General features: G+C 34.8%; 6 protein-coding genes across 7 annotated transcripts; 3 read left to right on the top strand and 3 right to left on the bottom strand.

Moving 5' to 3' along the window:
• Positions 1-898: 898 nt before the first annotated feature.
• On the bottom strand, positions 899-7,340 carry LOC9303143 (DNA mismatch repair protein MLH3). 2 transcript variants are annotated; one of them, XM_021019861.1, is made up of 24 exons: positions 6,985-7,340; positions 6,856-6,907; positions 6,720-6,767; positions 6,477-6,631; positions 6,331-6,388; positions 6,094-6,151; positions 5,885-5,977; positions 5,659-5,818; positions 5,538-5,553; positions 5,212-5,432; positions 5,063-5,132; positions 4,897-4,977; positions 3,474-4,769; positions 3,193-3,375; positions 2,895-2,968; positions 2,591-2,791; positions 2,382-2,426; positions 2,221-2,274; positions 1,994-2,100; positions 1,818-1,866; positions 1,650-1,709; positions 1,494-1,566; positions 1,298-1,383; positions 899-1,223 (listed from the first exon to the last, which is right to left on the bottom strand). In XM_021019861.1, exons 1-24 carry the CDS (start codon positions 7,108-7,110, stop codon positions 1,065-1,067), a joined length of 3,525 nt encoding a protein of 1,174 aa, XP_020875520.1. In that variant the 5' UTR covers positions 7,111-7,340; the 3' UTR covers positions 899-1,064. The 2 variants fall into 2 exon arrangements, with proteins under 2 accessions (XP_020875520.1, XP_020875519.1); XM_021019860.1 differs by having other exon boundaries at positions 2,877-2,968.
• On the top strand, positions 7,220-8,021 carry LOC110226920. Its single transcript, XM_021019862.1, is given in 2 exon segments — positions 7,220-7,263; positions 7,265-8,021. Coding segments are annotated over 2 exon segments (111 nt in total). The 3' UTR covers positions 7,332-8,021.
• A 250-nt stretch (positions 8,022-8,271) lies between these two features.
• Positions 8,272-10,238, top strand: LOC9305154. Its single transcript, XM_021019528.1, has 2 exons — positions 8,272-8,508; positions 8,960-10,238. Exon 2 carries the CDS (start codon positions 8,984-8,986, stop codon positions 9,989-9,991), a length of 1,008 nt encoding a protein of 335 aa, XP_020875187.1. The 5' UTR covers positions 8,272-8,508; positions 8,960-8,983; the 3' UTR covers positions 9,992-10,238.
• A 1,003-nt stretch (positions 10,239-11,241) lies between these two features.
• Positions 11,242-13,767, bottom strand: LOC9303144 (probable serine/threonine-protein kinase sky1). Its single transcript, XM_021018725.1, has 4 exons — positions 13,210-13,767; positions 11,985-12,785; positions 11,848-11,895; positions 11,242-11,775 (listed from the first exon to the last, which is right to left on the bottom strand). The coding sequence occupies exons 1-4, from the start codon at positions 13,390-13,392 to the stop codon at positions 11,485-11,487; spliced, it is 1,323 nt and encodes a 440-aa protein (XP_020874384.1). The 5' UTR covers positions 13,393-13,767; the 3' UTR covers positions 11,242-11,484.
• Positions 13,768-14,124: 357 nt separating this feature from the next.
• LOC9305155 (54S ribosomal protein L19, mitochondrial) lies at positions 14,125-14,946 on the bottom strand. Its single transcript, XM_002869038.2, has one exon. It carries the CDS (start codon positions 14,867-14,869, stop codon positions 14,399-14,401), a length of 471 nt encoding a protein of 156 aa, XP_002869084.1. The 5' UTR covers positions 14,870-14,946; the 3' UTR covers positions 14,125-14,398.
• Positions 14,947-19,045: 4,099 nt separating this feature from the next.
• LOC9305156 (probable E3 ubiquitin-protein ligase ATL45) lies at positions 19,046-19,913 on the top strand. Its single transcript, XM_002867026.2, has one exon. It carries the CDS (start codon positions 19,153-19,155, stop codon positions 19,753-19,755), a length of 603 nt encoding a protein of 200 aa, XP_002867072.1. The 5' UTR covers positions 19,046-19,152; the 3' UTR covers positions 19,756-19,913.
• Positions 19,914-21,987: the final 2,074 nt, after the last annotated feature.

A 21,987-nucleotide genomic window follows, 5' to 3' on the forward strand; every position in this document is an offset into this window, starting at 1 on the left:
AAATTAACACTTAAACTTTAAGAAAATAATGTTTTTAATCAAAACTATGTTAATTTTACTATTACTTTTTAAAAAATTAATGTAAGTGTTAAATTTTAATAACGTCGAAAACTAACCGAGCCTAAGCATTTTGTCCTTAGTTGGTCCATAATTTTTTATTTTTTGGACATCTTTGAATCGAGAAGACCCGAGACATAGCCAATCTATACTACGCGGGGTAACGCGACTTAGTGGAGTCGAACTACGGTGGGAAAGATTTTGGTCCGTAAGCTTTAATGTTCGAAGGTTAAATAAAAGATTTTGATTCCCTTTTTTTGAATCAATATTTTGATGTTTTCCCACTAAATACAATGATTTTTATTTATTTTTTTACAAATTTTTAAATTTTGATATTTTCTATTCGGATTTTTAAAGTTTTTTTGTGTTTTTTTAAAAAATTTTTATTGTTTTTATATTAAATTTACGTAATGATTTTTTAAAACTAACTGGATTTTGGATCATGCATTAATCGTTAAAGATTCCAAATATTCAATTGTTTTCACATCATCTTTATGTATATTTTGGTATTTAAGTTTTTAATTCGAATTTTAAAAATAGCTTTTAAAATTTTGCTATTTTCTATTCGGATTTAAAAGGATTTTTTCGTTGTGTTTTTTTTTTTAATTTTATTGTTTTAATACTAAATTTTACATAATGATATATGAAACTAACCGGATTTTGGATCCCGCATTAGTCGTTTGAGATTCCAAATATTCAACTTGTTTTCACATCATCGTTATGTAGATTTTAGTATTCAAGTTTTTAAAATTTTGATATTTTCTATATTGATTTTTAAAGGGTTTTTTTTGTATTTTCTTTTTAATTTTATTGTTTTAATACTAAATTTTACATAATGATATATGAAAACTAATAAGATTTTGTATATAATGCAAAGAGTACATACAATGAGTTATATCACCCTTCAAACTCAAGCTTGGTATCAACCTATACAACTATACATTTACAGTATGACTAAGACTAAGAGTATAGCAACCTGAGAAGGCTGTGATACAGCTGCAACTTTTTCAGCTTTTAGCTTCGTCTAAGCGTGACTTAGCACGATCAAGTGTAATTTCTCTGCGTTGGAAGCCATGCCACACTTGTCTACCACTGAGCTTTGCTATCTGTTTGTGCAATGCCTTCAAATTGACTAGAGGAACTGTTGTAGGTCTCCCATGAGCACACTGTACACAGACTTTAATGGGTTAATTTGATTAAACATGAATTCCTTTGGTAAGATTTGATGTTTCTTACGCACCTGGAAACAAAGTGAAGTCTGCTTCAGTCCATCAATGATTAAAGAGCACTCTGACGGTAACAGAGAATCTCCAAACATAATTGCACCTTAGCAGTTGTAAGAAAACACAGAATCAGCCGAGAAACTAAGTGATGAATTGTAGCCACTAACTCATCCTTGCACATACAAAACAATTCTGGAGAGATCGGGAATATACCTCTGCAGGCTTTGGAATTTAGGACCCGAAGAACAGATGGAGGAATTGTTGATGATCCGTCAGTATCAGCAAGCTGGTTTTGCAACAATTGAGTAAGAATTCAAAGTACGAAAAAGAAAAGATTAGCCATGTGCGTATACACGATTCTAAGTGTACCTGCTGAAGAAACTCTAATAGATCAACATCTGATAGATTTACACCCAGAATGCATGGAACCTACAAGTGGGGTAAACAGAGTGATTATTCAAGTGAGTATATATAGAATCTCTTTTAACTGGCAAAAGCAGTAAGTGAAATGAAAGAGGTAGAGACTAGTTGCCTTACCGCATTAAGTGTGATTGGTGTTGATTTCCGCTGGATGATGCTCATGTTTCTGTAGAAAAGGGAAACAATCAATCACGAGGCCCAATCTAAAACACATAACTGCATATACGGCCTCATATATGATCATCAGGTATTATCATATAGTTAAGAAAAAGGAAAAAAAAAAAGTAATTTACTTCTTAAAGGACGTTGACCCTTCTACATTAATGTTGCAGATCCAACCCCAGTCTCTTATCTGCTCTGCATAACTCTGAAGTAACTGATAACCCATCTCCGGCAGTACCTTTAATATCAACATAAAAAAATTAATGATGCATCATTAATAAACTGAGCCAGAGTCGAGAACTCTGATCAAGTCGAGCAGATGATTTTATCTATTATCTAATATCATGTTCAAACGTACCAACTCTTGGTCTGCACTCAAGTAGGTGACTGTCCTTGCTTTCCCAGCCAGGACCTATATATTTTTATTGTTTTATCAGTTGATTAGAAGAACACTATTATTCAAACTAGGAAACATTATAAAAGTAGTTCCATGAACTTGAGATTCCAAGATGCTCTTACCTTTTTACGCAGCTCTTCCAAACGAATTCTTTCATCGGCAGCATGCTGTAAGAAATTATACCCTCAGATCAACTTGTAGCAAGAAATTTATTAAGAGCAATAGTTTCTACAACTTATGGCGTCTTAGTTTGAACATAATCCTCAACCATCTACAGATAAGTTTCTAGAATTTCAAATAAATGAGACGGAAGAGATGATATAGGATGAACCTGATCAACGATGGCAACTGTTCCACAGGCAACGATTGGGATATATTTTTTATCAACCTGTTGTAGAACCTTGGCATCTTCAAGGGAGTGTCTGTTAATAGATTCGGGAACCAAGGATTCATCGGATCGTAGGTGCAAAAGTCCTGAAGATATATCAAGTACACTATCTTGATCATGAAGCTCGTGTGATTCCTTGCCAACCTGCACAACAATGAAAAATATTATGGATGCTCAATTGTCTTCCATGGATGGAAACGGAAAGTCATTCTGTTTGGCAAAAACAAACCCTTTCAATTTGCGTAACCTGAGAGACCGCACAGTTATGGCGCCATTTCGTTGTGGATTTAATTGGATCCAGATTTTCCTCTGAGCTGAAGTCTGCGAGATAGATGACATACTTAAATACTCCAGATGGAAGAGGGGAGAAAAAAAAAAGAAAGACTCTTATATACCAAACTTGTCAAGGAGCACGTTTTGACTGACAACTACAGTCTACAGCGACCTGGGAGATATGCAAAAATATAATGTCTACCCTTTTGTAGCAGTGTCTTGGAGATGATTATTCAAATAAAGAGACATACAGCTAAAATAAGATAAATTACCTTCGCCACCATCCTCATCTTGGGTCTCTGAGTGCACAGTCCTGCAACCAGCAGATGCTTTCAAGTCTGAGGCAGAACTCAATCTTTTTTCTGTTTCTTGTATGTTGTCATCAAGGATGTTGCACTTAAGATGCATATGAGATGCATTACAAGGTTGTGTCAAACACTCCAGATCATCAGGTTCTGCAGAAAGTTAGACCTCATTAATATCTTCTATACCACATTCCCAAAACTAAAACAACAGTAGCAACAAAATAACAACATCTTAAAAAAGACCAGACCTGATGGATCAGAGTTCTTTGATTTTGTGTCTGATATACAACTTAAGCTGATAAATCTCTTTTTCTCTCGACAAAATGGAGGAGCAGATCGGCTTCTTTTTGACCTTTGTTTACCAACATGATACTGTGTGCCATAACTGAACTTGTCCTTTCTGATACTATATTGTTCAATACCAACATCATCTGCATGCTCCCACGAAGACTTACAAAAAATTTCATCTGACTTAATGCTGTTCTGAATATCTGTGAACGAATCTGCACCGGTTTTCCAGCAATCCATTTCAGGTATGACCTCGTGATCAAAATTGATGTTGTTAGCGGCACTGAAACAAAATTCAGGGTCGGGCATCCTTCCCAGCCTCAAACTCCGTTCAAGAATTCGACAACCTTTCTGGTAATCAGATTCCCACTTGGTCGCAGAAGGTGTGGAGAACATTGGAGACCACTCAGAACTCAAAGAGAAACTACCAGTAACAGAGTTCCCCACATTGACATAAGAATGATACTTTTCTCTGCCAACTTTGTCTTCATAAGAACCAAACTCCGCAGTACCTATGGGGATAATGTTAGAATCTTTTCCAATTCCAACACTTCCCATATCTGAGGAACACTGTGGAGTAAACCAATCAGTATCCTGCCATGAACTCCCTAGGGAACAATTAGGAGTCCTATCAGAGAAAACATCACAGTAAGAACCACCTTCTCTGGTCTCTAGGACCCGCGGACTACTTTGTTTTTCATTAAGTATCATAGGCATGACGGATTCAGACCCTTCACCATGAGATAGTTTAGGCTCATGAAGGGTTAGGCTTACTCTTGAAGAGCAACCACGCAAGAGATGCTTTCCAATGCAATTGCTGACATCCAACTCATCTTTCAATCCTTGAAACTGAAAATTTAATACGTCTGAATCTTTCATAAAATCATGGTTGATATTGAGAGGAGTGGTAATCTGACATCTTGTTAGAAACTGTTTGCGGCACTTAGAGTCAGTAACCACGCTTGTTTCCAGGAGGTCAGTAACTTGTGGGAAGTCTTCATTCGTTTGCATTTCTACGTCACGTGACTGTAGAAGAGAATCAGTCCGGCTTTCAAATCCAGCTACAGTACCTTGCTCTTTGGGACTCTGAATTTTCAGTTCAACTTCATATTGTGGAGACCATACATCCTTTCCTTGAGAAAAATAATCACCATCTCTTTTAAACTCAGCAGACGGAGACAATACAGAACTACAAGGTGCATGATCATTACTTCTCTTCAGCTTCTTTTTTGTAGGTTCCATAGCTTCGGGCCAATCTTCATCCAGAAAAACGAAGAATTGAGAAAAGAGCGACTAGGAATGTCAAAGGGACAAACAATAAATACTGCCCGTTCCAATATAGAAGAATTAATGCTATATAATGTAACATTTTGAAAAACTTACCGTTTTGAAGTCTAATTTTGTTATCAATCAGGTCTTGTCTATCACCTTGGGCCAGTAGATCAGCTCCCCCACCAAAAAGTTCTAAGAAAAAAACGTAATAAATACATTGAAAACCCCATAAAAAATATTAGGGATACTATCAGAGATTGAGAAAAGTGTGGCATACCAAGATTTCTATCTTTCTTCCAGCTGGCTAGAACGATTCTTTCTATTAAGGCAAGTACAGGTCCCCACTTCTGCCACAGATAGAAATATTCACAATCATTATAAGAAAAAAAAATCTACCTAAATTTAGATCCAAATGAAATCTAATACCTTGAACTCAACATGCGTCTTTGATGGTTCAAACGAGAATTCATAAAGATGGCGTGGACATGTTATGCACAAAATGTAACCAGGATTGGATTGAAGTCTATTGCGTCTTCCTGTTTGTTGCCCATCCGTAGGCTTCCAGTCATCCGCACACTCAAAACTAGTAGCCAAGTTGTTCAGCAGCTTATGAATAGGACCTTTGCTAATGAATCTTGAATTGATATCTGTCGCTGTGAAGGCCATACAACCATATACAGAAACTGCCTAACTAAACTTCAGAAGATAGTTAATGTATAGTCACACATAAAAAGATGCAGAAATATGGATACATATATACTGCAAGGCCTGCAAGGAAAGTACCACAATAATTCAGAAAGGTAAGGCTCAAAGTTACAATCTGACAAACAAGGGAGATAATTTTGAAGCCCATAAGTGGAGCAAGTAACCTACCTTGAAACTATCTCCAGGACCAGATACATACCCAGAGACATTCAGCATGCCATCTGTAACGTTTACTTTACAAAGCGAATTTACAGCCTCGGTCCCTGCATCTCTCATCAGTAGTGAGAATGCTGAAGAAGAAGGATTGGTTTGGAAAAGCTCTTCATCACTGTAACAAGGAAACTATCAGAAGGGCTGATTTCATAAAGACCTTAAAATGAAAGTAGGAACCCACCTTTCGATATCAAGAACACTGAAGGAAACATTGGAGTGCACAAGGGCAATCCGGAACACACACTTTTTGATAGATTCCAAAACTTTCTTGGGGCTTCCATTGCAAAAAGAAAAAAAAACATGGTCGCATTCATAAAAAATTCAGACAAGGCGAAGATAGGTTAAAATCCAGATGTCTTACTCTAAAAAGTAAGTGTCTAAGAAATGAACCTGGATTGCATATATTTTCGTCTAACTGGCTGACTGTAAAATAGATCTCGGACAGTTACTGCATCAACCAGGGCAAGATCAGATGTTAATCATGCATGTGCCAATGTTAGCCAAAAATAAAGCAAACACATTTCTATATCGTATAGCACAAATAGTTTATGAAAATTGTACTTAAGGCTTCACTTTCACAATTGGTAAGCATATTAGAAAAAGCAATGATGACAGAAGACACATTACCCGTCGTGCCAGAGTCTTTTCTGTCATCATCAATTCCTAGATGTAGACACTTGGATCCCTGAAAAGCATTTTCAGAAGTTTAAACCCATAACCAACGACAGACAAACAATGTAGGAGTGTTGAGTTGCATCAAAGTCATCCCATACCTTCATAACCTTTCGATAACCATTAGGCCTCCCAATAGCTTTTGTCCTAACCTCCAGTAACGAGATATCTGATATTGAAGCTAAGGCCTCTCCACGGAATCCAAAACTTTCACCAGCTGTCTCCACATTGGTGAAGTCGTGAAACTTTGAAGTAGCTGTTTTTACAAATTGCTCATGATAAGTTTCTCCGCATAAAACTAACATATAACAAAACAAAACAAAAAAAAGAGAGCCAGAACTTACCATATCTTTCTCCCAACAAAACCAAATCATCTCTTGAAACGCCTGATCCTGAAAACCAAAATCAGTGAAATATTTCCAGATTAGGATTCAATGATTAGCACAAAGGTAAAAGTAATGATTTTGAAGCTATACTCACCATCATCCACAACTTTGACAGAGCATGAAACAACACCCACGAAGATAGACACCTGAAAATAGAGTTATCGATAAGCAGAATTCCAAAACCAGAAGAAATCGAAGAAAGGGGGAAATTGATTTTGTGGACCTTGGTCGCACCAGCATCGAGACTGTTGAACACGATTTCCTCCACGACTCTCGACATGTCGAACATGATGATCCCGGAGCGCATGGAGTGACGAACACCTTCGGGTAATGGCTTGATCGTCTTCATCTCCGAATTATCAGACTGAAACACCGAGAAACAAAAACCCTAAACCCAAGAAGAAACTCCCGCGGGTATCAATTACTGGAAATTGCGAAGCTGATTATCGCCATTAGACATGAGACTGAGAAAAAGGCATCGCCTTTCGCACCATAATCTCACTCGCTCTTAACGGGAAAGGTTTAGCAACTGGAGGGAAAATCGGAAATTGGGGGTTAGGGTTTAGTTAAACGACAGCGTTTTGTGTTTTTTGGTTGTATATACATCATATTTATATTTCTAACCACCTTAAAGCTTTTTTTCCCTGTTAAGTTTTATTTCATACAAAACACAACACACATAATTTTTGCCGTTTAAAGAGAAGCCACAAGATTAAAATATACGTAATCAGTATCCAAATTATTGAACATCCTATCCTTTCTAAAAAAAATTCAAAGGTGTTGTTGATATCTTTTCTCTACATTGTTTTTTTTTTTTTTGGTAAAAATTTTCTCTACATTATTGATGATATTTTTTGGTCAGACTGTTGATAATTACGATGTAATAATTCGATAAATTTCTTTGTATAAAATGATTTCATTAACTTTTTTTTGGGCTCTATTGAGATTTGAGAATGATATGGCACGGCAAGTGGATGGTGAAGTTGACTATCTCTGCCAAACATATTAATTTTCACCAAAGTAGGGACTAATGAGCATAAATCTATCAGATTAATTTTAATTGTTTTGTCGATTTCTTTTTTTTCCCAAAGGCCCAAACTAAGATCTTGGATCAACCACGTTGCTTTGATATCCATCCACCATAAATTCTATAACACGTCAAATAATAAGGTAGTTCCCTTTGTATATCTCGATTACATGATCTAAAATTCTGATACAGATCCTTCAAGTATAACTCTCTCTTTTAAGACAGAAGATCGAATCATGTTTGACCCTTTTCTATGTAATAAAAATGAAATCCGATCCAAAAAAAGTAACTCCGTGAAGAAAGAGGGGAAATAAATGACGGCCGTTATTATAGTTAGACGGAGATGTGTAATAATAACGGAAAGCATGAGACCAGCTGTTTAATTTTCTAAGTAAGGTTGTTGTCATGGAAGAGATAACTGTAAAAAAAAAACAACAAATGTCAATCAAAATTACAAAATTATGTGATAATTAATTACATTAATTTAAAAGAGAAAGAAAAAAAGAAAAGAAACAAAGAGTTGATTTGTAGGGTTTACATATAAAAATGAAATTGGAACAAAATTCTCTTGTCTTCTTCATCCTCCTCCTCCTTTCTCTCTGCAAACCCTAATTTCCTTTTCTCATCTTCCTCTCTCTCTCTCTCTCTCTCTCTTTTTCTTCCCAAATGATAAGGTAACTTCAAAACTACGACAATTCAATACTCTAAGGAAACGCCAAGGTAAAACCGAATTGCTTGTTCTGTTGTTCATCGTGTACTCTGTTTTTAAAATTTTGTTTTATACATGTGATTTATGATTCTTCTTCTTTCAATGCTGCGTTATTCCTTTCTTCATCGATCACCTTGTGATCGAGTAATTCAGCTCTTCTTGTCAAAAATTTTGCTTATTTTCTTGTTAAATTGTGTGATTTTGGGGATGCATATTTGATTATGGGTTTTAAGGATCGATTTATATTACTTTCTTCACGATTGCTTAAAGTATCGATCTTTAATGAAACGGAATTGTTTTTTTTTTTTGTTTTTTGGTAATCTGAATGATTCAGCTGACTCGTGATGTATTTTACTCTGATTTGTTCCCTAGAGTTCTCATCGAGCTGATCTCATCTATAATTCGAATTCCGATCCATTTTAATCCGATATTAAGACGCAACTTCGTGTTCTTGTTTCTCAGATTTGGGTTTTTAGCTGATTTATAATGGAGACGAATCCGTCTGACATGAATCAGCTCGATTCCGATTCGCATCTCCCTCCTCGAAAGCGATTACTTGCTGGATTCAAGAAACTAAACTCCAACGGCGATGGATCTTTTCCTTCAGATTTCGCTTCTTCTTCCTCTACTTCAAACTCAAACGGATCTTCCTCTGCTTCCACCCATGTTCAGACCCATCTCGACAACTTGCTATCATCCCGTTTCAACAATGACCAGTCACCGGAAGAGCTCGTGGAGGCAACGAGATCTGCAGCTGCTTTAGCGGTTAAAGCTGCAAAGGCGGCCAGAGCTATTGCGAACGAGAAGGCTTTGATTTCCGCAAAGGCGATTGCTGCGGCTAAAAGGGCACTGGAATTGGTTGATTCTTTCCCTAAAGAAGCAATGGCTGATTGCAAGGAGAGGTCTCCTAAGAAGAACAAGCAGAAGAAACATGTCCCCGTCGAGCTCTTGTATTCAAAGGGACAGCTAAGAGACGAGGACGATGATTTAGCGCGTAGATTGCATCGAGCTATAGGCAATACATACCCTAGAGTCTTGAGAACTTGCTCGGGATTCGAGGAGAATGGTCAGAGATACAAGAAGCAGAAGAAGAACAAGACCGTAGTTGAAGGTGGGAGTAGTAGTATTGTAGTGACCGGTTCTATGAATGACATTGCTGGAGTCGTAGATTCAGACAGCTCGTATGAAGGATTAGAGATAGCTAGATCAAACAGGAATGAAGTGGATTCAAGACTGATGATGGAGAAAGCAGGGGAAGAAAATAACTCATTGGTTAAAAGAAGAGGAAGAGTAGTGAAGCTAAAGAAGCTTCCTTTGAGCATTTGTAATTCTAGAAATCATGAAAATGGAACTTCCTCCGCGTCTCCATTACCGGTGGCTCAGCCGCAGGAGGACAGTGGTGCGATAACGGTCATACCGGGATCGTCCTCTTGGAAATGCCAGGACCTTAAGGCACCAGAATGCGTGAAGCAGAACAAAGCCGTACGATCATAGTGTCTACAGAAAAAATGACTCTTTTTTTCAAGATTTGGTCAGCATTGCCATTTTCAGTAGAAGAATCAGATTGTTGTTTCCTTTTTTGGGTGTGTTTGAATTTATGTTATATATTGTTAAATATATACATAATACATATATGGGTTTATTTGCAATTGCAGTTGTGTAGAAGAAAGTTTGATATTTTGGATTAATAGATGCAATAAAGTGATGTATTTTTTTTGTTGAATGATAAGTTTTTTCTTCATTGAATCCATTTTTTTTTTATTTGCTAAGAAACAATTACTCGTTAATAAGAAAATTACGTAGAAAAAAATATTTTGTGGATTCAACGATTGGATACAGGGTGTCACGTGTAGATCCACGTGCTGATATGGAACGTGTGACACACAAGTATACGCAAATCTCTAAAGACAAAGCTGCTAAGTCATGTACGTCACATGTGGTCTGAAAGTTAAAACCATCTGGCCATGTCGCTTTTCAAAATTACTAATAACTAGGTAATTTTTATTTTTCAGTTTATATGGCTACGAAATTTCAGTTTCGCCATTTAGGGTACTTTGGTTTCTAATTCTATAGAACGTTAATTTATTACTTGAATAAATACGTTGACAATGACATATCTAAAATCGGAACTTCATTTTGTATTTGACCAGGTTTCCTAAATGAGAGTCAATAAAGTATAAAGTAACTGCACTATATCTACATGACGCTGACAAAAACAACCGACAGAAACTTTCATATTTTGACAAGAAAATTTAACGGATTAATGGACAACAAAAAAAAGGAACTATCATTAAAAGATCACATAAATAACAAATTTTTCTATTTAGACATACTAACATGTAAATTATTGGAACTATCATTAACATGTAATTCATAAATTTAAAATTCTGAAAGAACTAGATTACCAAATTTTTTTATAAAACTATTTGTTTAAAATGTTGCAAAAATACATTTTTTAAAGTTTTTATGCATTTTTGTTAGTTAGAAATTAATAAAATGTAGATTTCAAAATAAATAATTGAATACTATTAGTTTAAAATTATGAAAAATTGTTAACCACAACAAATAATTGATTTATTATCAATTTTTATCATCTTTTTTTTATATGAGTGAAAAACCTAAAAAATACATTAATAAGAAACAGAGGGAGTACAAGGTCTCCCAACCGATACAAACCCAAAACCAAATTTGATTTAAACCCAAACCAAGTGACATCTAACAATAATATCAAAACAAACCAAAAGAAAATTCAAAATTCAAAGTCTAAACAAGAATATGCAACATCTTTGTTAGTCAATCTCATCACTACATAGACATTCTTTATAAGCAACAAATGAAATCGATGGTTAATCAATATATCATAGGTCTCCAAAAAGTAAAGAACAATTATACAAAACAAAACAAAAAAAAGATATAAAAAGAAGAAGAAAGTTATATTAAAAGAAAATGAACAAAGGAATGAAACAAAGAAGTAGTTTGAGTTTCTCTCACCCTTTGATCTGCAAGTTGTTCATTTGGGCATCTACATTATCTGCGTTGTCCTGTGTTGTTACATTCATCCATGGATGTTCCAAGCACTGTTGAGCAGTTGGTCGTTTCTCTGGCGCAAACTCAAGAATCGGAGTCAGAAACTCGGCAAAATCCTTTGCTTCTGCTTCCGGAAGCTTATATTTATCAATCAGCAAGCGATCAAGTGGCCAATACTTCAACCGCCGGATTCTCTTCAAATCCCCGTGTCTGTCAAAGTAGTCTTTGGATTTCGCCCCTCCAATCGCAATCTGCTCAATCAAGTATATCAAAAGGAGACTATAAACCGAGAAAACACAGTGGGAAAGCAAAAAAACACATACCTTTCGAGGCATCTTTCCTAGGAGTTCCATCATAAGAGCAAGATGATCCTAAATCCAAAACCAGATAACAAAAACGTATAAGAAATCAGGAAAAAACAATGAAGCAGCAAACTCTTGAGGTTAGATTAAGATCTTACCTCGTCTTCTCCATAACCATTTCCATCTTTAGGAGCAAATAGCATATCTCCTGTGACAAGCTCGAAAGCCGTACAACCAAAAGACCACATATCAACAGAGAAAGAGTATCCTGACTTAAGTATTACTTCAGGAGCTCTATACTGTCTCGTTTGTATCTCTTCCGCAAACTGTTTATCAGCCCAACAAGCGTTACCAAAGTCAACCACTTTGCATCTCATATCAATCCCATCAAGACTTCTTTCTGTCTTCGATGATGCTTCTTCACCTGTAGCACCCACCATTGAGACTCTTCTTTCTGATATTTTAGCAACCGCTCTTTTTGCTCTTCTCTTTAGCTTCTTCTCAATCAGATTCATAGAGGATCCACCACCGTTTGCGTTTCCCTCTGGCTTTTCTAATAGTGGGGTTAGTCCAGATCTAACGGGATCTTTGGCAGGGTCAATGGTGGAACAAAGAAGAATGTTTTCAGGTTTTAAGTCGGAGTGAATCATACCGAGCTCACGGTGCAAATAATCTAAACCAGTCAGTATACATCTGCAAATCTCCCGGACTTTATTTATTTTCAGACCTTTGTAATGGTTGTATCTGATTAAACGGAGCAAGCTATCGCCAAGAAACTCAAGCACCATACATAAATGCTGCCCATTTGGACCAGTATGCTTGAAATGGTCAATAAGACGAACAACACATTTCGTATTGGCGAGATCTCCATCAGCAGCAGCTGAAAGAAATTCGATTTCGTGAAGTGCAGCTTGAGCAAACTGTTGTGCGCTCTTCTGAATCTTCAAAGCAACATAATTCTACAAAAAGAGACATGAAAACATTCTTAGGATATGACAGTTACCTTCCTATGATTAAAGATTCTATAACCATTTAATACGCAAACCATATTGAGCTAACAAATCTGGTAAACTAGAGAGACAAGTACAGTGCCAAATCTAGGGTTATAATCCAACAATATCAAAATAAGAATCATCATCACATGAAGCAATGATCTTGCACCAAAATCTATTGAACTTATAAGGGTAACAGATGCGTATTGCATATAAAGGACGAGTCTTTAGCTTTCAACAGTGTATTTGAAATGTGATTCGATCTCGATATGTCAGAGACAGATTCTCAGATGAGAAAAAGAAACCAATGAATAGAGGAGAAATCAAAATGAAGCAATACGATCAAAGCAACAAAAAAATCGAAGAAAAGGAAAAGAAGAGAGATGCGTACAGAGGTGAGAGTATCGTAGGCAAGCCAAACGGTGGAGAATTGACCCCAACCAAGCTTTCTCTGAGCGATGTAACGACCACCGGAAAAAGGATCGCCGATCCTGACGGCGTGATAACCACCTTTCCGGTAAGCATCGAAACCCTCTTCTTCTCCTTCTGATCCGGAAGAAGATGAACACGACATATCTCTATCTAAAGACGTGTCTGAATACCACCACCGGGTCGATTTTGATCGTAAAAATTGGATCTTGGCAAGGACCCAAGAAAGACAAGAGAGCAGAGAAAGAGAGAGAAAGACAAAGAGAGGAATGGCACTCAGATTGCGTGTGGCCCTGAAACGGAAGACCCTCTCCACTTTTTGCTCTTTTCTGTGATTTTTTTAATCAATGTGGTTGCTTCAGATTTTCCCGATTTAAACTTTTTGCCCAATCCTCTCTATTTTGCCCTTTGCTCCGGTCAGGTGTCTCTGTCTTTTTGTTTCTCAAGGGCCAAGTCAATGTTGCGTGACCAATAACATTCGAGATGGTATCAAAATTTCAAAAACTTCCATTCACGGCAAATTTTGGACATTTCATGTCATAAGCTTGGGACTCGATTACAGACTTCAAACTATCACATGTCAGTGTGATCAATTCTCCTATGAAACAAAAGTAAAGTTCTTGTTTCTCCAAACATACAACTACAAAAGCTGCAACACTTGAAATCATATAGCAGAAGAAGACTCAAGAAACGCAATTCAAAAGTTCTCACTTTTGTTAATTTGAGATTGATGTTTCTTAAAGATCTTTGTGTCTTACCATTTCAACCCACCCCCATTGTTCCTTCAAATCACAGAACTTTGAAGTTTGAACACACAATGCTCTGAAAAAACTCGACTATACATAGAAAAACTGAACAAAATCAAATACTTCTTCCATGAGAACAAAATCTGATCTATTAAGTTAAAGGAACAAACTTTAGAATACTAACGATCCAAATTCTACAGCCACAACAACAGTAACACAGTCTGACAAACTCAATATCTGATTTTGAAAAGCTTTTGGAGCTCAATTATCCATTGGAACAAACAAAACAATGGAAGTAACACCAAAACACAGAACAATCTCTCATGTTTTATACTTAACTACTCAAAGCAAAACGTTTACCAAAAGCACATTGATCTCCACTCTTTCATCAGAAACCCTAAATCATCACTCCAAATCCTTAACGATCTTGATACCCATAGAATTAGCAGTACCAATGATAGATTTGCAAATCGATTCCAATGGCATATACTGACAAAACGGATCCGTCTGCTTCACCTTCGCGATCTCGTACACGTGTCCCACCGATAGCGTCGTCACCGTCAAATGTCCCGGTCGTGTGCTTCCTTTATCGACTCCAGCTGCTTTCTTGATGTACCACGACACCGTCGGAGACTTAACGGTGAATTCGAAAGAGTTGTCTTTGAACGCCGTTATCGTCACGGCCATCGGAGTGTCCGGTTTGTACTTTTGAGTCCGAGCGTTGAAGTCTTTGCAGAAAGCCATCAGGTTAAGCCTGTACTGACCTAGCGCCGGACCTACCGGTGGTGCTGGCCTTGCTCCTCCCGCCGGAACGGTTAGCCTTATTGTTGCCGCCACTGGTCGCCGTGTTAAGATCTCCTTCGCAGCCGCCGCCATTGTTGCGATCGTGATGAGAGCTTCCACGGTTCTTCGAGGGTTTTTGTGACAAGGTGTAGAGATTGGGCCTTTGCTTTTGATTTGGGCCTTATCTTTAGCCCATTAGATTCTAAATAGCTATTTCTATTTCGTTGTTTTGGAATTGATGTTTCTTGGACCGGTTGGTGGGATTATCATGGGACGGTTGCCGAATAATCAATAGTTACATGACAAAACAATTTAAAAATGAATTAACAAAGAGTGTTTGGTGTATAGTTCTAGAACTATATCATATTAAAATGGCATAGCGATTGAATGGAACGTTTTATGACGTCATGTATATATGTTATATGTATTGAAATTGGTATTTCAGTTTCATGACCCAAACAAAAAAAAAAGTCAAAACAAGTTTGCGCACCGACATGATATTGCTCTTGCGTTATAATCATGGACACATATAGAACACGTAACACAAGCATGACTTTGACTCGTTGCTGCTGTCCATTATTCAACTCTTTTTAAGTCTCAAAACTGATTGTATGGGCTTTTTAGATTTTGTCAACCTTCGTTACTTAGAAACTACCATTTCTCTATCATTTTTAGTAGTATCTGGTTACCTGGAATCGCATGGACTCTATCATATTATATGCCAAGATATAAACTTACTTTATTGTAATTGGTGTACGTATTTTTGGCCGTATACCTAAAGATATAGATGAACAGCACATAAAATGTGATCACCCATGATGTATATCAATTGTATTACACAGTTTTGTGTTCATATCCACTTTCAAGATGCAGATGTTAAATTTAAACACACACACTAGGTGAGTCATTCGGACTAATCCGTTGTGTTTGCGATTAGGGGTGATGTTATTGATGATTTTGAAACTGGTACCGGTTAGTGTGGACTCACGAAAAATATTTACATTTAAAAAAAAATACAAAACCGAAAAAAAAGAAGTGAAGATAATATGATCAGAGGATAACAAATATAGCATCTTTATTTGAGTAAAAAACAAAAAAAAAAAAACACATATATAACTGATGCTTCCAACCTCCATTATTGTTGTTTTTTCCCGTTTTTTACATGTTATAATTAATGCTTCCGTTCTCAATTATTGTTGATTTTCTTCTTTATAATCCGATGTGCTAATAATCTCTTCTAGTTTTAATTATTGGTTTAATAACTCGGTTTGCTTTTCACCTTTTTGGTTCCATATATGACGTTAACACTCACATCATACGCATTCAAACACAAAAAAAAAAAAGATATTCCATTCCGATTGTACTTTGAACTTCAAAGATCAAAGTTATTATTCTTGCAATTTCTTTTTCATTTATTCTTCTAAGTTCCATCTATCTATCTCTAAAGTCCAGCCCAAGACCGATAATCTTGAGATATTTCGGCCGGAAATCGTTTATTTTTTCAGGAAAAGGTTATCGTCGTTGGTTTGATTTGATAATATGTTGGTTTGATTCGACTTTTTAGAGCTAAAACCACATTATACAAAATAAATTGAAACAATCTTTCAGTTAGTAGTATGACCAGAGGCAGAGAGAGTCTAGAAACACCGAAACTTTATGCACACGTGGACGGTGTTACCTGCCGTTAATATTATAATGTAAATATTATACTACCTCTGAGGACACGTAGATCCATTTCAAAGATTCTGTAAATTGATTATCAAGATCCCACCTACACGGCTACATCTAGACAAAATCCAACATATATGTTACAAAATCTAAACAAAACTGTTATGAAAAATAATACTATATCTATACTAAGTTACTAACTACTACAGTATATTAACTTTAGTTAAAACAAATTTGATATTTCCAAGAGTCTAGCAACTAAAAACAGAAGGCCGATTATCCTTGTACGAAGCAGGAAATCGAATACCTTTGATGCCAATGCTCTAATTTTCACAGATGTAAAATTGAAGATAAATATTTAATAAAACTAGATAATATCGCTGAGAACTTCGAAATTCATTGAACCCAAACTTCAGCACCATCTGTCAAGAAAACCATTTTCTGATCTCAATCTTTTACCCTTTTTTTTTTTGGTTTTAAAGGGATCTTTCAAGATGCCCCAAAAAAAAAAAAGAATGTAGAGAAAGAAAAAGAAATAAAAGAGTCTAATCGAAGTAGGTTTAGGTAAGAAAGTAATTTATACTTACACCTTTTGATAATGAGTTCGTCAAACAGAACCTAAAAAGATTGCCCACACCTACCCATCCTTTTCCATGTTTGGTTTTCTAATAATATACGGCAATTTAATCCAATTATGATATTTTGAATACGATTACGATATTTCCAAATCTATTATCTAAATGGATTTTATGGGAGAACATTATTTAAATTGAACCCCGTATTTAAATGTAGACTGACGCATGTTGTCAAGATCTCCGATGCGGCTAAGAAATTATTTAATTATAACAGATAGTATTAGTGCCTTCGATTTTCCTTAAACTAAAATAGGTTAATCGTCGAGACATATAAAAATTACGCATAAAAGAAGAAATCATAACAATTTTTTTATACGGAAAAATATTTCAATCTTCAGTTTTGAATCCCATGGTGAATCCTTTATCGATTCGAAGTAATGTTTATTTTTGACATTCAAAGTCTAGTTTTGTCAAAAATAACAAAATGGAAGGATGATATAGTTTTTGCATACAAAAATACATGATTCTATAAAATTTTGTAATGGCATTAACAAATTGAGAAATTGTTAAAAATGCCCCTTTTTCAATACCCCTTTTCAAAAATGCCCCTTTTGAGAGTCCATTTTTAAGTTTGCCCTCTTTTAATTTTAATTGACCATTTTACCCTTATTTGAAACAAAATTAGGTCCACAAAATACAAAATATTTTTTGGCGGGAAAAGTGATCCCGCAATTTTCCCGCCAAAAATTTTTTTTTGCGGGAAAAGTGATTCCGCAATTTTTTTGCCGAAATTTTTTTGGCGGGAAAAATTTACAAGGTATTTTAAAGGTTTTACGGAGTATTTACAAGTGTATTGTAAGGTTTTACAATGTATTTTAAAAGGTTTTACAAGGTACTTATAAGGTTTTATAAGGTATTTATAACTTGTAAAACCTTATAAAAAACTTGTAAAACCTTATAACTTGTAAAACCTTATAAAATAGCTTGTAAAATCTTATAATATCTTATAAATACTTTATAAATACGTTGTAAAACCTTTTAAAATACATTGTAAAACCTTATAAATACCCTGTAAAAACCCTTTAAAATACCTTATAAATTTTTCCCGCTAAAAATTTAACGCCAAAAAATTTGCGGAATCACTTTTCCCGCAAAAAAAAAATTTTTGCGGGAAAATTTTTTGGCGGGAAAAAATTTTACGGGAAAATTTTACAAGGTATTTTAAAGGTTTTACAAATTTTTACAAGTGTTTTGGCGGGAAAAATTGGAAGATCACTTTTCCTGCCAAAAAATATTTTATATTTTGTGGACCTAATTTTGTTATATTTCCTTATATATATATGATATCTTTTATTAAAAGAAGGGTAATTTAGTCATTTTGTACATAAAAGGGGTATTTTTAAAAATGGACATCCAAAGGGGGCATTTTTGAAAAAGGGTATTGAAAAAGGGGCATTTTTGTGAGTCTCCCAATTCCAGTTGATGATTGTATTAGGGTTTGCCTACACATATTTATATGATTTATTTTGGCAATTTGCTAATCAGAAATATAAATACTTCAAAAGTTCAAAGCATGTATTAAAATCTTGGATTGAACATTTAAATTTTGGACCATTCGAGTAAGCTTTGGTTTTCCTAAAAAATAAAGATTTTGTTTGTAGAGAAAAATCAAGTTTTTTAGGACATCAAATTTGAATACAAAATAAAAAAAATCAATTGAGAAAAAAAAAAAAAGAGAAAAAAAAAATAAATAAAAAAAATCAAATCTTTTACTTTAATTAAAGATTCAAATATGTTTGTCTTTATGGATACTGCAATCTCGTTATTTATCTTCGGAAAGTAGTAAAACTACCTTTGACAAAAAAAAGAAAGTAGTAAAACTACGTTTTTTTCTGTTCATCCAAAACCTTTTTTGCCGATATGACATGGAATTAAATACTACTATTTATGAATATTTAATTGATTTAATCTGCAATTTGGACATGTCTTATATAAGTATAGATGTGTATGTGTGTGTCTCTATTATAACTTGGATCAGATTCTTCTTCTTCTCTAAACAACAACAAAATTTCTTCCCTCTGTCTTTCACAACTTTCCTCTTTCTCTAAAGACAAAACTCAAAATCAAAACAAAATGACTCGCTCCTCTAGATTCCTTGGTACGGCGTCGCCTCCACCGCCGGAAGAAATCCTCGCCGCCGAAACCGACATGGTTGTGATTCTCTCAGCCCTTCTCTGCGCTCTCATATGCGTAGCCGGCTTAGCCGCTGTAGCTCGCTGCGCTTGGCTCCGCCGTCTCACCGGCGTTAATTCCGCCGCCGTCGGAGAATCACCGCCGCCGAACAAAGGCCTCAAGAAAAAAGCACTTCAAGCTCTCCCTAAATCAACTTACACCGCCTCTGCTTCTACCGCCACCGCCGCAGATGATCTACCGTGCTCTTCCGGCGGAGACGGAGATTCATCCACCGAGTGTGCAATATGCATAACGGAATTTTCCGACGGCGACGAGATCAGGATCTTACCGCTGTGTAGTCACGCCTTCCACGTGGCGTGTATAGATAAATGGTTGACTTCACGGTCGTCGTGTCCTTCTTGTCGTCGGATATTGGTGCCGGTGAAGTGTGATAGGTGTGGCCACCATGCTTCCACGGCGGAGACTCAGATCAAAGATCAACCTCCTCATCACCAACATCCTTCACAGTTCACTTCCGCCATTATTCCTGCTTTTCTTCCTTGAGATTTTCACTTTATTTATTTTTATAATTTGCTAAAAATATCGGCATGATTAAAGAAAAGTAAAGTTCTAATTAATTAGGAATTAGTGTGATCTTTAGTTACTTCGATTTTTCTCCACTGTAATCCACTGTTATGAATTAATCAGATGAAAATTTCGAAGTTCGAGTTGTTAAATTTCTTTCCAAGAATTCACAATTCGATAAGAAATTATATTCTTACTAAAAAAATTTCGAAAAATATACTATAGAATGGTTTAAATGATTGGACAACCAGAGCACTAAGAAAAGAGTCGGTCATGTGAACTCGTTTCAGAGCAAGAAAAAAAAACTAATTATATATATTTTTGGAACTGGAAAGTATTTATTTCCTTAATTTCTTGTAATGTTTTGCAAATATTTGGCGATCAATTTGGCGTTATCTTTTTCCGACAGACGAACACACTAAGTAAAATAGATAATAAAGCAAAATAAAATTTTGTTAGCGATGTTATTTATTTTATTTACTAAAAAGGTAACAAAAACGTAAGTATAAAACTAAGCAATTCTTTTTTGATTACTAGTCAGAATTAGGAAAATTGGCACACTGTAAGTCCAATTTAGTAGTATTAAGTTTTGGCGAAATGCTAGTCTGTATCGATTGTAATATTTAACTGTAGTTATACGAAGAAGATGGTCATTTCCTATACAAAATGAATTAAATCATGGTAAATGTGTGTGCGTACTTAAAGTCTCCCTTATTTTCAGTCACAAGTCAAAGAAAGCATGTATCATGTATGGATGGCCTCATCTCCATTACCCGCAAATAAGGATGACTCAGTCTCATTTCCATCCAACAATATCCGAATGCATATATAACGTATTATTTTTTTTTTTTTTTAATTATGCATATATAAATAATTGAGATAATTATCTATCCATGTTATTTTAAAAACTTAATAATTTTGACAAATTTATGATAATATGAAAAACGCATGTCAATCGTTTGGATATTGATATCTATAGTGTTAAATAATCGTCTACCAAGTATATTAATCAACCATTAAAAATTACAAGACTACAGTTTATAAGAATCTATATTATTTTTGAATTAGATATATGAATTTATGTATATCGACCACATATAATATAAGTAACAGATGTATTTTATTTTATTTTAAAATAAAATTAATATATCTAACAAAATATCCCAGGAATCCTACAAAAAAAAAAAAATTCCAGGAATACTCCATGTAAAATAAATATAAATTATTAAATTTGATGAAAATGAACTATGTTAGGTTCCACAACAAGTTTCTATAATAAAATTTCAAAGCGACAAAAAAAAAAAAGGTCACTTTCATCACTATAGCAATTCAAATTATTTTCTTACATTTACATTTATGGTATCACCTAGTCATTAGCGGCCGATTTTAAAAAGTTTTTGGTTATTTATTATGCAAGTTGATGAGGATTAACTTAAAACAAACATTTATCGATTTAACAAAATATCTCAAAATATCTAAGAAGAGTACTCCTTGTTAAACAGACATACATTTGACAATAATTAATTTTGTTAGGTTCCTTTTCACCATTATAGTAATTCGATTATTTTGGTTTCCTTAGATTTATACTTATAGATTCACAAACATCTATGAATTTAACAAAATATCTCAAAATATCTAAAAAGTACTCATTTTTTTTTTAAGTACTCATTCATTTTAGACAAAACATAAATTTGACGGTAATTAATTTTGTTAGGTCCTTTTTCACCACTATAGTAATTCAATTATTTTGGTTTAAGTTCATTCTTATAGATTTACAAACATTTATGGATTTGACAAAATATCTCAAAATATCTTAAAAGTACACATCCATGTTAAACAAACCATAAATTTGACGGTAATTAATTTTGTTAGGTCCCTTTTCATCATTATAGTAATTCATTTATTTGGCTTATATTTATACTAATAGTTATTATCTTTTGGAATTATGTTAAAATAGATATTTGTGTCATACTCTAACTAATTAATTTCGAACTTACATATCGACAAATTAACAATATATATATATATATATATATATATATATTTCATTATTTGTTTTGTCTTAAATGTTTTTCAATTTCTGATAACAAAAATATCTAAATTTACTCCATGTTAAAACAAGCATAAATTTGACGGTGATAAATTTTGTTAGGTCTCTTTTCACCATTTTAGCAATTCAATTTTTGACTTTGTCTCTAACTATTTCGGTAC

The sequence above is a fragment of the Arabidopsis lyrata genome, assembly GCF_000004255.2.
Source record: "Arabidopsis lyrata subsp. lyrata unplaced genomic scaffold ARALYscaffold_7, whole genome shotgun sequence".
Classification (NCBI taxonomy): domain Eukaryota; kingdom Viridiplantae; phylum Streptophyta; class Magnoliopsida; order Brassicales; family Brassicaceae; genus Arabidopsis; species Arabidopsis lyrata.

Excerpts from the sequence above, each read along its gene's own strand:
- LOC9303144 (XM_021018725.1), bottom strand. The coding sequence starts at position 13,392 with ATGTCGTGTTCATCTTCTTCCGGATCAGAAGGAGAAGAAGAGGGTTTC. Across the intron at positions 12,786-13,209 it reads CCTACGATACTCTCACCTCT|AATTATGTTGCTTTGAAGAT; the intron begins GTACGCATCTCT and ends CTCTTTTTGTAG. Across the intron at positions 11,896-11,984 it reads ATGGTTATGGAGAAGACGAG|GATCATCTTGCTCTTATGAT; the intron begins GTAAGATCTTAA and ends TTTTGGATTTAG.
- LOC9305156 (XM_002867026.2), top strand. The coding sequence starts at position 19,153 with ATGACTCGCTCCTCTAGATTCCTTGGTACGGCGTCGCCTCCACCGCCG.
- LOC9305155 (XM_002869038.2), bottom strand. The coding sequence starts at position 14,869 with ATGGCGGCGGCTGCGAAGGAGATCTTAACACGGCGACCAGTGGCGGCA.
- LOC9305154 (XM_021019528.1), top strand. The coding sequence starts at position 8,984 with ATGGAGACGAATCCGTCTGACATGAATCAGCTCGATTCCGATTCGCAT.
- LOC9303143 (XM_021019860.1), bottom strand. The coding sequence starts at position 7,110 with ATGAAGACGATCAAGCCATTACCCGAAGGTGTTCGTCACTCCATGCGC. Across the intron at positions 6,152-6,330 it reads AAAAGACTCTGGCACGACGG|TAACTGTCCGAGATCTATTT; the intron begins GTAATGTGTCTT and ends TGGTTGATGCAG. Across the intron at positions 1,867-1,993 it reads GGGTCAACGTCCTTTAAGAA|AAACATGAGCATCATCCAGC; the intron begins GTAAATTACTTT and ends CCTTTTCTACAG.